General features: G+C 39.9%; 1 protein-coding gene across 1 annotated transcript in view; it reads right to left on the reverse strand.

Moving 5' to 3' along the window:
• Positions 1-14,997, reverse strand: part of LOC112659651 (nuclear envelope pore membrane protein POM 121-like) — a 43,356-nt gene extending 28,359 nt beyond the window's left edge. Inside the window, exon 1 of the mRNA XM_025446710.1 lies at positions 13,373-14,997. Within this exon, the coding sequence (XP_025302495.1) occupies positions 13,373-14,997 (1,625 nt within the window). The remainder of the gene's footprint in view (positions 1-13,372) is intronic.
• Positions 14,998-15,573: the final 576 nt, after the last annotated feature.

The following is a 15,573-nucleotide window of genomic DNA, read 5'->3' on the forward strand; positions in this document are numbered from 1 at the left end:
TATTGAGAAGATTATAGGGTTCTTATCCTTTCTTTTACTAACATGGGGTATCACATTGATTTATTGATTTGCAAATACTGAATTACCCCTGCAGCCCAGGAATAAATCCCACTTGATTTTGGTGAATGATTCTTTTAATGTATAGTTGGATTCTATCTGTTGAGAATAGAATTCTATTTGTTGAGAATTTTGGCATCCATGTTCATCAGGGATATTGGCCTATAGTTCTCCTTTTTAGTGGAGTCTTTATCTGGTTTTGGAATCAAGATAATGCTGGCCTTGTAGAATAAATTTGGAAGTTTCCCTTTAATTTCTATTGTTTGGAACAGTTTGAGAAGAAAAGATATTAACTCTTGTTTAAATGTCTAGGAAAATTCCCCTGGGAAACCATCTGGCCCTGGACTTCTGTTTGGTGGGAGATTTTTTATTTCTTTGCTTGTTATTGGTCTGTTCAAATTTCCTGTTTCCTCCTGCTTTGATTTTGGCAGTTTATATGCTTCTATGAACATATGCATTTCTTCCAAATTGCTCAGTTTGTTGGCATATACTTTTTCATAACATTCTCTTGTAAAAATGTTTGTTTTTCTGTGGTGTTGGTTGTGATATCTCCTCTCTCATCATTTTATTTATATACATCTTTTCTCTTTTCTTTTTGATAAGTCTGGCTAAGGGTTTCTCAATTTCATTAATTCTTTCCAAGAACCAGCTCCTAGTTTCACTGATCTGTTGTACTAGGGGGAGGGGGGGGTGTATGTTTGTTTTTATATCATTCATTTCTATTCTAATCTTTATTATTTCCCTTCTTCTGCTGGATTTAGGCTTCATTTTTCTTTTTCTCATTCCTCTGAGTGTAAGTTTAGGTTGTGTATTTAAGATATTTCTTGCTTCTTGAGATAGATCTGTATTGTTATATACTTCCTTCTTATGATCACTTTGACTCTATCTCAAAGATTTTGGACCATCGTGTTTTCATTTTCATTTGTATCCACGTATTTTGTAAAATTTCTTCTTTCATTTCCTGGTTAATGCATTCATGTTTTAGTATGGTGTCCTTTAACCTCCATCCATGTATTTGTGCTCTTTCAAAATTCTCTCTTGTGGTTGACTTTGTTTCAGAGCAATGTAGTTGGAAAAGATGTGTGGTATGATCTCAATCTTTTTGTACTTATTGAGACCTGATTTCTGACCCAGTATGTGATCTATTCTAGAGAATATGCCATGTGCACTGGAAAAAAATGTGTGTTCTCCTGCTTTAGGATGAAATATTCTGAATATATCTGTTAAGTCCATCTGGTCTACTGTGTCATTTAAAGCCATTGTTTCCTTGTTGATTTTCTGCTTTGATGATCTGCCCATTATTGTAAGTGGGGTGGTAAAGTCCCCTACTAATATTGTATTATTGTCAAAGAGTTCCTCTGTGCTTATTATTGTTTTATATATTTGTGTGCTACTAAGTTGGGGGCATGAATATTTACAATTGTTAGATTGTGTTGGATTCTTGTTGGATTATGCCCTCTATTATGATATAGTGCCCTTTTTCATCTCTTGTTGCAGTCTTTGCTTTAAAATCTAGTTTGTCTGATCTAAATGTGGCTACTCTGGCTTTCTTTTGACATCTATTAGCATTATAGATGGTTCTCCATCCCCTAACTTTCAGTCTGCAGGTGTCTTTAGGTCTAAAATGGGTCTCTTGTGGGCAGCATATAGATGGGTCTTATTTTTTTATCAATTATGATACCTTACATTTTATTAGAGTGTTTAGTTCACTTACATTTAGAGTGATTATAGATAGATATGAATTTAGTGCCATTATGCTACCTGTAAAGTTGCTGGTCCTGTAAATTGCCTCTGCTGCTTTCTGATCCTTATCACTTTTGGTCTTTCTCTCTTTCTCTCCCAGTCAAAAGCTCCCCTTTCATATTTCTTGCAAGGCTAGTTTAGTGGTCATGAACTCCTTTAATTTTTGTTTGGAAACTTCTTTATCTTTCCTTCTATCTTGAATGACAGACTTGCTGGATAAAGTATTCTTGGCTACTTATTTTTCCCATTTAGCATGCTGAATATACCATGCCACTCTTATCTGGCCTGCCAATTTTCTGTGAAAAGATCTGTTGCTAACCTTATGTTTCTTCCCTGGTAAGTTAGAGATTTCTTTTGTCTTGCTACTTTTAGGACTTTTTCCTTATCTCTATGTTTTGCAAATTTTATTATGATATGTCTTCATATGGGCCTGCTTTCATTAATTTTGATGGGAGTTCTCTATGCCTCCCAGATCTTAATGTCTGTTTCCTTCCCAAGATTAGGGAAGTTTTTAGATATAATTTGCTCAAACAAATATTCTGCCCTTTCCCCCCCTCTCTTCCTTTTCTGGGACTCCTATGATACAAATGTTATTATGCTTTATAGAGTTGCTGAGTTCTCTGAGTCTATATCCATGATGCAATATTTTTCTTTTTCTCTTCTTTTAAGCTTCATCATTTTCTATATTATGTATTCATTTTCTATTTCTTCCATCCTTGTCATTACATCCAGTGTAATGCATCTCAGCTATATAGTGTTTTTTATTTTGGTCTGACTAGTTTTTAGGTCTTTTATCTATGTTGTAAATGACTCCTTTGTGTCTTCTATGCTTTTCTCAGGCTCAGCTAATATCCTTATGATTGCTGTTTTAAAATCTGGATCAGGCATATTACTTATACCTGTTTCGATTAGAACCCTGACCTTCGCCCTTTTCTTGTTTCTTTTGGGATGAATTCCTTCATCTTGGCATTTTGTCTAGGTTTGTGTTCTCTTTTGTGTGTTAGGAAAGTCTGCTATGTTTCCTGCTCCAGAAAATAATGGCTTTGTTCAGAAGAGGTCATATACTATCCAGGGTCTTGTTCTTCAGTAAGTGTTTCTGGTGTATGCTGTGTGCACTCTGCTGCTGTTTTTGGCTACTCTTTCCCTCAGATCAGCCCTCTGCAGAGTTTCTCTTTGCCTGCAGTGGGGAGTTTTGAGACCTTGTCCAGAGGGTAGTATCTTAACCAGGTGTGCTCTGGTCTGCTTGTTAATAGAGATCTGATGCTATTTCCACTAGAGCTAAAGCTTTACAGCACTATATCTTCAGTATATTGGTGCATACAGGGGGGTTTATGCTGGTCTTCTGAGGAAGGGCCCCACTGCTCTGCTTCTCAGGCATACTTACCCTAGTAAAGAAGCACCTGCTGAGTGCACGGGGATATGCCTTGGTGTAAGCAGCTCAGGCCTCCACTGTTGGTGCTATGCTGCTCACTGAAGTCAGTCCATGCTGATGGGCAGGGGAGAAGAAGTAGCACTAGCCCTCTCCTTTGTCCCTGGAGAGGGGAATTTACTCATGCTAATGTCTGGAAGCCCTAACAGGAGAGTGAACAATCTCCCCTCATATGTCTCAGGCATCCCTCAGAACCCTGCCCTCACTCTGTGTCCAAGTTGTCTGCAATTTATCCCAGGCAGACCAGCTAAGTTTAAAAACTCTAAATTTTAGGAACTCAGTGTGGTGCACACCTGCAATGTTCCTCTGGGGGAGACTCTTGCCACCCTAGGGCCAATGCAGGTTTGTCCAGAAGGGCCATTGCACCAATGCAAAGGAGCTTAGAGTTTAAAGTAAAGCATTAGCAAAAAGCCAGTGTTAGGAACCCTGAGGAGGTATCTCTACCGCTATTCCAAAGGGTGAGGGAGCAATGCCAGTTCTTTTGTCCCCTCAGAAGCAATGATACCTCACCCAGATGCACACCAAAAAGGGGAACTGCCTCTCCCAGTGTGCCCCAGGGGTTCCCCAGGTCTCTATCCTCCTTTTCCACAGGAGCACTGTAGCACCCACCAGACTCAACACCAGCCAGGGTATGGACCTCTAAAAGCAGTCTTTGAACTCTGCTCATTGCAAAAACTCACAATAATCAGCCACTATCCTTTTCCCAGTCAGTGTTTCCTTGTGTGATCCCCTGTGCACTCTTTTCTCTCCTCTCTCACCTCCCTCCATGATCAGAGCCTCAACAAATGCAGCAACAGAAACAAGCCTCAGAGTAGGGAAGAGTCAGAATCCAAGACCATTACATATATTATCCAAAATATCTACTTTCTAAATAAATAAATAAATAAATAAATAAATAAATAAATAAATAAAACGTTTACTTTTCAACAACAAAAAATGTTATCTTTTGTCATCTAATGCAAAGCAACAGGGAATTGTGATGCATATTCAGTGGGGGAAACAAACAATAGAAAGTTTCTGAAGGGGCCCATTTATCAGACAAAGCAGACAAAACTTCAAAGCAACTATTTTAAAGATGTTCAAAACACTAAGAGAAAAAACATTTAAAGAATTAGCGGAAAGTAGAACAAGGACTCATTCAATAATCTCAACAAAGAGAAAAAAAATTTTAAAGAGTGAAATGGAAATTCTGGAGTTAAAAAATGTAATTGAAATGAAAAAACAAAACAAAACCCAGCAGATTTCAGATCTCAGGTAGCAGAAGAATAAATCAGTGAATTTGAAAATTTATTAATAGAAATTATCTCATCACATGAACAGAAAGAAAAACAATGAATAAAAATGAAAAAAGCCCCGCAATCCTGTGGAAAACAACACTTAGATATAATGGAAGTCCTGGAAGGATAAGAGAGAAACGGGCAGAAAAAATGATGGCCAAAAAGTTCTCAAATTTGATAGGACATTTATTTACAGATCCACAGATCTCAATGAATTGCAAGTAGAATAAATACAAAGATATCCATACCTAGACACATGAGAGTCAAACTGTTGAAAAAGAAAATATTGAAAGCAGAAAGAGAAAATGACATCACCCACAGAGGAATCACAGCAAAATTAACAGCTAATTTCCCATCAGAAACTTTAGAGCCAGAATGCAGTGGATTGACATAGTCAATGTGATAAAAGTGATAAAGTGATAAAAGGGGAAAAGCTGTTGACAAGCAACATTAAGAAAAGTCTTTAAGGAGGATGCTAATTTGAATTCCTATGAACAAAGAAAGAGCATTGGAAAAGACAAATGTATAGGTAATATAAAACATTGATCAATTTTTTTATTTTCTTCCTGTAATTTAAAAGGCATAAGATTACAAAATAATAATTATAACCTGCACTTTTAACATCTAAAGATGCAATAGCATCTCAGACAGGAGAAATAATATATTTATGTTGGAGCAAACTTTATCTTATTTACTAGAAATAAATTAGTATTAATCACTTAATTCAAATTAATCTGAAGTATATTTCTTTTAAATTTTATTTTGATATAATTTTATATTTGCAGAAAATTGGGGGGAAAGTACAGCGAATTCCCTTATACTCTTCAGCCAGCTTCCCTCAATGACAATATCTTGTATAACTACAGTACAATATAAAAACAAGGAAAATTACATTGGTACAATCTACAAAGTTCATTTAGATTTCGCTACTTTACATGAATTTATTTGTATCTGTATTTCTATGCAATTCTTTTACATGCAGATTTGTGTTACCATCACAATCAATATATAGAATTACCAAAAGCCTCCCTTGTGACATCTCTTCATAGCCACATACATCCACTACCCATCCCATGCCTAACCATTGTCAACCACTAATCTGTTCTCTAGTTCTATACTTTTGTTATTTCAAGAATGTTACATCAATGGAATCATATGCTATGTAACCTTTGGGGATTGGTTTTATTCACTCATCATAGTTCTCTTGAGGCCCATCTAAATTGTATGTACCAATAGTTTTTTTTTTTTTTTTTTTTTTGCTGAACGGCATTTCATAGTATGGATGTACATAGTTGTTTAATTATTCAGCCATTGAAGGACCTTTGAGTAGTTTCCAGTTTGAGGATATCAAGAATAAAGCTGCTATAAACTGGTGAATAAGTTTCTTAATGGAAATGTTTTCATTTCTATGTGATAAATGCCCAAAGTGCAATTGCACAGTTGAATGGCAAGTCCACTTTTGGTTTTCAAAGGAACTGCCAAACTGTTTTCCAGAGTGGCTGTATCATTTTTTATATTTCAATTTTTTACTTAAATTCTAGGTGTAGAATTTAATGATTACATATACACTCAGTGCTCATCACAACAAGTGCCCTCACTAATACCAGAGTGGCTGTATCATTTTGCATTTTGACTCACAATGTATGAATAACCTAGTTTTCTACATCCTCACCGGCATTTGATATTATTACTACTTATTTAGTGATAGGTTGTTGTTGTGGTTTTAATTTGCATTTCCCTACTAGCTAATGATGTTAAACATCTTTTTGTGTGTTTGTCATCTGCATGTCCTGAAGGAGATATTTGAAAATTCAAGATGTAAATTGTAGTTCTTAGAGCAACCACTATGAAAATAATTTTTTTAAAAAGTAAAAATAAAGGGGGAAGAGAGATTAAAATAAACACTAAAAAAATCTATTTAACACAAACAAAGGTAGTAAAGGAGGAACAGAGAAGCAAAAAGCAAAAATAAAACAGAAGACAAAACACACACGAGACAAATAGAAAATAAGTAACAAAATGGAAAAAGTAAATCCACCAATAGCAATAATTAAAATAACTGTGAATAGATTTAAAAGTCCAAATAAAAGGGCAGAGCCTGGGTTTTAAAAAGTAGACTCAATTATATGCTGACTATAAGAGATACAACTTAGATTCACATATACAAATGAGTTGAAATTAAAAGAATGGAAAAAGATATTAATTGCAAACAGTATCCATAAAAGAGCTGGAGTAACTGTAGCAATAATTGGTAAAGGTGACTTTAAGGCTAAGAATATTACAAGGGAGGAAGTGGTGGGGCACCTGGGTGGCTCAGTCAGTTGAGCATCCAACTCTTGATTTTGGCTCAGGTTATGATCTCCTAGGTCATGAGATGGAGCCCTGTGACAGGCTCTGCACTCAGTGGGGAGTCTGAAGATTCTCTCCCCCTCACACTCACACACATGTGCTTTCTCTAAAATAAATAAATCTTTTTTAAAAGGGAGTAAGAGGGACATTTCATGATGAAAATAGACAATAACGTAACTACAGTTGTGTATTGTAAGACTCTATTCCCAATAGCTGATGGAAAAATTGGACAGGAAAGTAGTAAGAATAAAGAGACTTCAACAACACTATTCAATAACTTGACTTGACATTGACTGAACACTCTGCCCCCAAACAGCAGAATATACCTTTTTTTTAAGGACCTGTGGAACATTTTCCAAAATAGAGCATATGATTAGCTATGAAAATGTCCCAATAAACTTAAAAGAATTGAAATCATTAAATGTAGGTTTAAGGACACAGTGGAATAAAATTATAAATCAAAACTAGAAAGAAATGTGCAAACCCCCCCCAAATATTTGGAAATTAAAGAACATACTTCTAAACTATGGGTAAAAGAAAAAATTATAACAGAAGTTAGAACATATATTGAACTGAATGTCATCCAAACATAGCATCAACATTTTTCTAATGCCAATAAAAGGGGAATTTGTAGCTTAAAATACCTAAATTAGAAAAAAGGTCTCAAACCCCCTATCTTCCATCTTGCAAAATTTTTAAAGAAGAGCAAACTAAACCCAAAGGAAACAGAAAGAATTAAATAATATTAGAACCTAAATTAACAAATATAGAAAATGGAAAAGTGACAGAGGAAGTAAAAACCACAAAATTTGATTTCCTTAAAAAATCAACACAATTGACCAGCATTCAGCCACATTGAACAAAGGAAAGCAAGAATGAGAATGGGAGATGTTCAGATGGATATAATGTAGAAAAGGCACTAACAAAGTTGGAAATGGAAGAGAGGGCATCATTTTCTGCCTTACAGATATTAAGATAAGGAAATACAAACAAATTTTATTCCAGCACATTAGAAAACTGATGAAATGGGCACAATCCCAGAAAGATACCAGTTTCTGAAACTAATTCAAGAAGAATTAGAAAACCTTAGTAAAGGGGATCCCTGGGTGGCACAGCGGTTTAGTGCCTGCCTTTGGCCCAGGGGGCGATCCTGGAGACCCAGGATCGAATCCCACGTCGGGCTCCCAGTGCATGGAGCCTGCTTCTCCCTCTGCCTGTGTCTCTGCCTCTCTCTCTCTCTCTCTCTCTGTGTGACTATCATAAATAAATAAAAAATAAGAAAAAAGAAAACCTTAGTAGACCTACAAGATATTGAATTAGTCATTTTTATTTTATTTTTTTTGGCGGGAGGGAACACATGCCTTTTATTGGTCTAAGGAGCATAACTAGTTCATAGGCTTGGGCAGAGCTCCCCTATCTGTATGGCTCCCATCTCCCTCTGGGGGATGATGACTCATCATCATGGGGGTTTCTGACTCACCCCCAGGGAGAAGAGTGTTCTGGACAGGGGTGGCAGACAGAGCCAGGATAAAAAATACAGAACTGGGGTCTGAAAGGGTATCATGGTGAAGTAGAAAACACAGGGTTATGAGATCATCCAAATAAAAAGTCCACCAGGGCAGAAGAGAAGTTTCTCCACATGGGCCCCCCACCTGCCCTTGCCAGGAATGGGAGGGGGCAGGAAGCTTTGGCTGGAGATTTCCTACTGTGCCCTTCATGCCATCAGCATCTCCTGGATGTTGTCCTCAGCTTCCTTCACACTCCACTCCAGGTAGGATTTTTTCTGTTCTAGTTCTTTAATTTTTTCTTCTGCTATGTTCTGTTTCTCATTTTTTTCTGTTCTAGTTCTTTAATTTTTTCTTCTGCTATTTTCTGTTTCTCTAACAGCTAACTGAATTACCTCCTTGGACTGAAGAATAAACATTCTTCGTACACCTTCATACATGTTAGTCTCATCTACCAAAGTCATAATCTCTGTATCTGTAAGATGTGCGTGCTTTTTCATTCCGTTTAGCTGTTCAATCTGTATGTCTGCAAGCTTCACCTTCTGTTGAGTGTCAATAACTTTGGCTTGAAGTTCTGTGAAGGCCTTCTTCAACTCCAGATCCACGGGAGCCACCATCTTGGTTCCTGAATTAGTCATTTTAAATCTTCTCATAAAAAGAAGGCAGGCCCACATGGCTTCACTGGTAAACCCTCCAAAGCATTTCAAAAAGAAATTATACCAATCCTACAAATTCCTTCAGGTATACAGGAGGGAACCCCTTCCCAGCTCATTCTATGTGGGCAGTATTAGCTCTGACAAAAACAGCACAAGAAAATAAAATTTCAGGCCAATATCTCTCATGAATACAGACACAGAAATACTCAATAAGAAGCCAGCCCCTAGGTGGCTCAGTCTGTTGAGCCTCTGACTCTTGATTTCAGCTAAGATCATGATCTTAGGCTTAAGAGACTGAGCCCTGAGTCATTTGGGCTTGGTGCTTAGTATGGAGTCTGCTGGAGATTCTCTCCCTCTTCCTCTCCTTCCCCCTCCAATCTTCCTCTCACTTATGCTCTCTTCTCTCTCTAAAAAAAAAAAAAAAAAACCTATTAAAAAATACTTACCAAATATAAGCAAACTGTACACCAGAAAGAGTGAGTTTTACAGTTTGCAAATTAAAATCAACTCAATTATGGGAGGAGCCCAAAATGGAATGTAGATTGTGAGAAATGAATCTAGGTGTGGTACAAATGGGAGCTTATAAACTCCTTGAAAGAAAGCTGAAAGAAGCTGATTTTAAAAGTCGTGTTTTAGGGACGCCTGGAGGGCTCAGTACTTGAGTGTCTGCTTTTGGCTCTGGTTGTGATCCCTGCAGTCTGGGATCCAGTCCCACATTGGGCTTACTACAGAGAGCCTGCTTCTCCCTCTGTTTATGTCTCTGCCTCTCTCTCTGCGTCTCTCATAAATAAATAAATAAATAAATAAATAAATAAATAAATAAAATCCTTAAAAAAATAAATAAAAGCAGTGTTTTAGTTAAAAGCAGTGGATACTATAAGACTACACAGAAATAATTGTACACAAACACTTTGATAAGTTCCTCACAGGGTTAGCAATTCTGAAACTAAAGTACATGTATTCTAGGACTGGACAAGTAAGTAAATACATTATAAATAAATGTAAATATATTAAATTGGAAAAATTTTGGATTTGGAAAAATATTAAATTGGAAAAATAAGTAAATATAATATAGGTAGATTAGACCAGGTTTCTCTGGAGAAACAGTTGGAGAAAGAAGTTACACATAAGCAAAGGGGAACAGTTCTGGAGGGAACCCTGTGGTTCTGAATTATAGTCTGAAATGCCAGTATGGATTCATTTATGCACACACATATACACACACACAGAGAGAAATACAGAAACATAGGTAAGTATGCATAGTCAGAAACATATATTTCCTAACTCTGTCTCCTGAGAGGACTTAGAAGCCGAGACTTCCTGAATACAACTGAGTGCCCATACCTGGTTTTTTTTAATTTTATTCTCCAATTAAAGGAAGCAAAGCTCCTTGGAGCAGTAATGGACTCCAGAACTGAGATAGATAAAATACAAGATGATCCTGGAGCATCTTGTGGTGCTAGAAGGTAAAGAAATCCTGCAGAAAGGGGGAAGAAGGGAATGCAGGCATGAGCAGCCTTGTTAAAAGGACTCAAAAACTACCTGAAATAATTTCACAATGGTGACATTTGGAACAATTTGAGCAACAAAATTAATAGTGATTAGATAATAGGACAAAGAATAAAATAAATCCTGATGAGCCCCTACAGATTTACATGATTGAATAAACAAATAAATCAAGAGAACCCTTCCCTAGGGAAGATTTTTTTTTAAGATTTTATTTTTTTGAGAGAGAGCACAAGCACAGAGACAGAGGGAAAAGCAGACTCCCTGCTGAGCAGAGAGCCCAAAGCAAGGCTTGATCCCAAGACCCCAAGATCATGACCTGAGCTGAAGGCAGCCGCTTAACTGACTGAGCCACCCAGGTGCCCCCTTAGAGAAACATTTTAATTAAATGTAGAAGAAACAAAGGAAGTAGAAAGAAAATCACCATTACAACAGCACAATAATGATTGCTGTGGGCAAGATTCACAGATAATGCAAAGTTCAAGGATAAACAGGGTTCTTTTGTAGCATCAAAGTATGACTCCCTCCCCCGCCCCATATTTATTACACAGGGGAAAATAACTATACAAAGTGGAGAACCCTGGCAGACAACACCTTAATCAGATGATCAAGGTTAACATTTCCCATAATAAGACATACAGATATATACCTCTGAGATGAGAAGGGTACATCACCTCTGTGAGATTTTTCTTAAAAATCCATAACCTCTATGTTCTTCTATGAAAACAAAGAGATACAAATCCAGGAAATTCTACAAAATATCTAACCAGTACTCTTCAGACATATCAAGGTTACACAAGGCATTAAGACCGAGAAACGGTCAGTTTGGAAGAGTCAAAGGAAACATGACAACTAAATGCAATTTGGAATTCTGGATTGATACTGAGACAGAAAGCAACCTTTACTAGACAAACTGGGAAAATCCAATTAAAGTCTGAAGTTTAGCTAATGGCATCATATCAATGTTAGTTTCCTGGTTTCGTTTTTGTTTGTTTGTTTGTTTTTGTTTTGTTTGTTTGTTTTGTTTTTTAGATTTTATCCATTTACTCATGAGAGACACAGAAAGGCAGAGACATAGGCAGAGGGAGAAGCGGGCTCCCCATAGGGAGCCCAATATAGGACTAGATCTCCAGACCCCGGATCACACCTTGAGCCAAAGGCAGATGCTCAGCTGCTGAGCCACCCAGGCATCCCAAGTTTCCTGGTTTCGATAATGGTTCGGTAAGATGATAACATTAGGAGAAGCTTAGTGAAGGCTAGATGGGATTCTCTGTACTCTTTGTAAACTGTTCTGTAAGTCTAAAATTGCAGCAAATTTAAGAACTAAATAAAGACTAAATTGTCACAGGTCATTTCCTTCCTAACATATACTAGACATGTTCAAGCCCATAGCGATGTCAGAGAGTAGGTGAGAAGTAGAAGTGGAAAAAGGCTAGTGTGTGGGTTGCTTTCCCATGCACTCAATACAAAAATCAGGAGTCAGCATCTTAGAGGCATGAAGTGGTACTCCTTTCCTATCAGCTGAGCCATAGATAACTTGACACAGTTAAGGCTAGCTCTTTATACAAGTCCATTTTTCCTCCACTATGTTCAAAGAACAAAGACATGGAATATTTGGCAAATTAACAAAAAGTCACATATATATTCAGTATATATTGTTATATGTAATATATGTTATATATTTGATGTTATATATGTATGTTATATCATATATGTTATATATGTATATGTATTATATACATATCACCTATGTATCACACACATAAATAATATATACATATATTTTATATCAATTATATATTCTATTATTATGCATTCTAATTATGTATTATATACATATATTATACATATGTATTGTTATATATACATCTATATTATACATATCCATTACATATATACAGTATATATCATGTATATTACATATACATTAGATTATGTAATATACAATATACACATGCACATATATGACTATATATAACATAAATGTATATGACTATATATGTGTGTGGCACATATAACTTTGTTCCTTTACTGAATGTTCATGTGGTACCAAGTGTTCATATGTAGAAAGGAGAAAGATGGACAAAGGTTCAATTAAGCAAATGAGGAAGGTGGGCAGGGGCAATTATGGCAGCCCTGGATGTCTCACCTGCTCCTCCCCTTTTGCTGGGACCCTGCCCACTGGGTGGGCCAGCCTAACAAGCTCCAGCCACCCAGTTTCTTTCTTTCTTTTTTTAAAGATTTATTTATTCATGAGAGACACAGAGAGAGAGCAAGAGAGGCAGAGACACAGGCAGAGGGAGAAGCAGGCTCCATGCAGGGAGCCTGTCGTGGGATTTGATCCTGGGACTCCAGGATCAAGCCCCAGGCTGAAGGCAGACGCTAAACCGTTGAGCCACTCAGGGATCCCAGCCACCCAGTTTCTAAGGACACATCTGGCAGAAAGACAATGGGAACAGAACGTTGTCTCTGTGGAGAGAGCTAACCTACTTGATGGGGGTATTGGTCTCACAAGGCACAGTGCCCTGGCCTTAGCTGGACTTTGGTGGTTTCCTACAATGCTTCTCCAAGGAACCAGCGAGGCCCGTACAAAATGCCTGGGTGAGCCAGGGAAGGAGGACCAATTTTTTAGAGCCAAGCCAAGCAAGGCAGAAGTTTAGGGAACACCAAAAAAAACAAAAAAAAAAACAACAACACAGCGGGTGGAGGTGCTCCTCCATCTGCGGGCCTGATGGGTTCTGCATCGGCCAGAAGCTCTTCCGCGGTGCATCAGTGCTGGGGGCGGGAGGGAGAAGTGAGGACAAACCCGCAGGCTGAGCCTGCTGCAGTTGGAGATGGCCTCAGGCTTACCCTTCCAAGACCTTGTTGATCCACTGGATCACAGCTTTCTTCTCTAGGTCAAGGTCTTCAGCAGTGACTCGATAACCTAGCTGGGGCGGTGGAGGCAGGATCATTGGGTCATTTCCCCTCGATGACAGCAGTAGTGGAATCTTGCGCTTCTGCGGCCTGGAGTGGGCAGATGCCAGTGAGCGATTCTTTAGAGTGTGCTTTCGCCCAGAAGGTGCATCTGCAACCTTTTCATTCCTGATCTTTCTTTGTGGTTCCACTGAGGCCGACGAGCTAGAATGACAGCTTTCCTCACTGGCTTTCTTTGTCGGCAGCTGGGGCTGGACTGAGGATGGGGCTGGCCCCGGCACCCCAGATGCACCTCGACGGCTCCTCTGTAAGGGTAGGAAACCTCGAGTGGAGCTGTAGGAACTGGTGATGGCATTGCGTTTGCTGCATGAGCTCAAGAAGCAGATGTGGGATTTCTTCATCAGGCTGTCTTCTAAGCTGGTGGAACAGAAGTCTCTCTTCAGAGGCCCAGGTGTAGGCACGAAGGAAGAGAGGACTCCATTGACCATCAGACGCCTAAATGCTGACTGTACACTTCGGCTGCCCTCAGGCCTCCTTCTCAGATCGTCCTGCCTCTCGGGGACTGGGTACCCTTCCTCTGGCCTTGCCAGCCCTGCCCTGCCCTCTACCAGGGAGGTCAGGTCCTCCTCCGCCTTGGCTCTCACTTGACCATTCTCTTTGAGGGCCCTCGCCAAGGTCTCCCTTACACACGGATTTGGGAGGTGACCAGGAAGTGAAGACCACATACAGATGACTGTCTGCTTCAGAGCCAAACGGAGCGTCGGTTTGCCCTTAGCCGATGCCATCTTCAGGATCACTGAGGTGCAGAACATCGTAGAGGTGCAAGCAGGCAGCACTGGCTTCGGATGGTCGGTCTGGGGCAGAGCGGAAAAGGCCCCCAGAAATAAACACCGGGCCTGCTGGATCGGATACTGCCGCGGGTGGATTATGGCAAACCGCCTGCGAGGCCGACGGCGACGCGGCGAGGCCACAAGATCCTCATAGGACAGCCCGCGAGCCACTTCGAGGGTCGGCGCCGCTGAGCGCACCCGGCAAGCGGGGGGAACAGGGCAGGCGGGGTGCGCGGGCCCAGGCCCGGGGCTCGCAGTTGTCTCGGGTCGGTCCCCACCCAGCAGAGCAGAGGACGGTGGCCGAGGGCGAGGCCGGCTCAGGTAACTGCCCATGAGGAGCAGTTCTGCAAGGTCGGGTCCTTCAAATGGAGTCAGTGGCTCCGAGAGGTTTCCGTTGGCTGCCAAAGCGGCCCCAGGCAGAGCGCAGACTGTTGGGTGCGCCGCCCGTGACGCGTCCTTGCAACGTAAGAGCAAAGAAGCGGGCGCGCGAGCACTGCACGAGGGAAAGGGGAGCGCACCCACAGGTCTGCCCGACCCTTGCTTCGCATCGAAGGTGTTGGCACGAGGTAGACAAGCTCTGCGGGCGCAGCCGCCCTTCACGCAGCCAGCCCCAGCCTGGTTAGCGGGACCGTGCAGACCGTGGTTCCCAGAGCCCACCCAGGAGTGCCCACGGCAAGCAAAACATTCAGAGTCAGCCCCGGTCCACCTGTGCTTCCTGCCACCCCCCATACTCAGGGGTCAAACCTCTCAGAACCCGTGCTGCCCAGTTCCTGAGGGGTGGTACAACCACCTGAAATGTTCAGGAGGTGGGAGGACATTAGGAGGGAACTGGCTAGACATGAGATATCAAAGCGCAGTCGCTGACCTACCCTCTTTCCTTTCCCTAGAATCTTATTTTCCAGGTATTCCTTCTTGTCTCTCCCTCCCCTTTCCTAGGAAGTAAGGATTCTAGAAACATTTTATAAAATCAGAACTTACAGACCCCAAAGAGTTGCAAAGCAATCCTGAGAAAGGACAAAGCAGAAGGCATCATGCTTCTTGATTTCAAGTTATATTATTACAAAGCTGTAGTAATCAAAATGGTATGTAATTGGCATAAAAACATTCAAATCAAAAAGCAGAAGAGAGAGCTCAGAAATAAACCCATATATATATGGTCAATTAATTTATGGCAAAGGACTCAAGAATATACAATGAGGAAAGGACAGACTCTTCAATAAATGGTGTTGGGAAAACTGGGTAGCCAGATGCAAAAGAAGGAAGCTAGACCACTTTTCTATATCAAACACAAAAATTATCTCAAAA

The sequence above is a fragment of the Canis lupus genome, chromosome 11 (assembly GCF_003254725.2).
Source record: "Canis lupus dingo isolate Sandy chromosome 11, ASM325472v2, whole genome shotgun sequence".
Classification (NCBI taxonomy): Eukaryota; Metazoa; Chordata; class Mammalia; order Carnivora; family Canidae; genus Canis; species Canis lupus.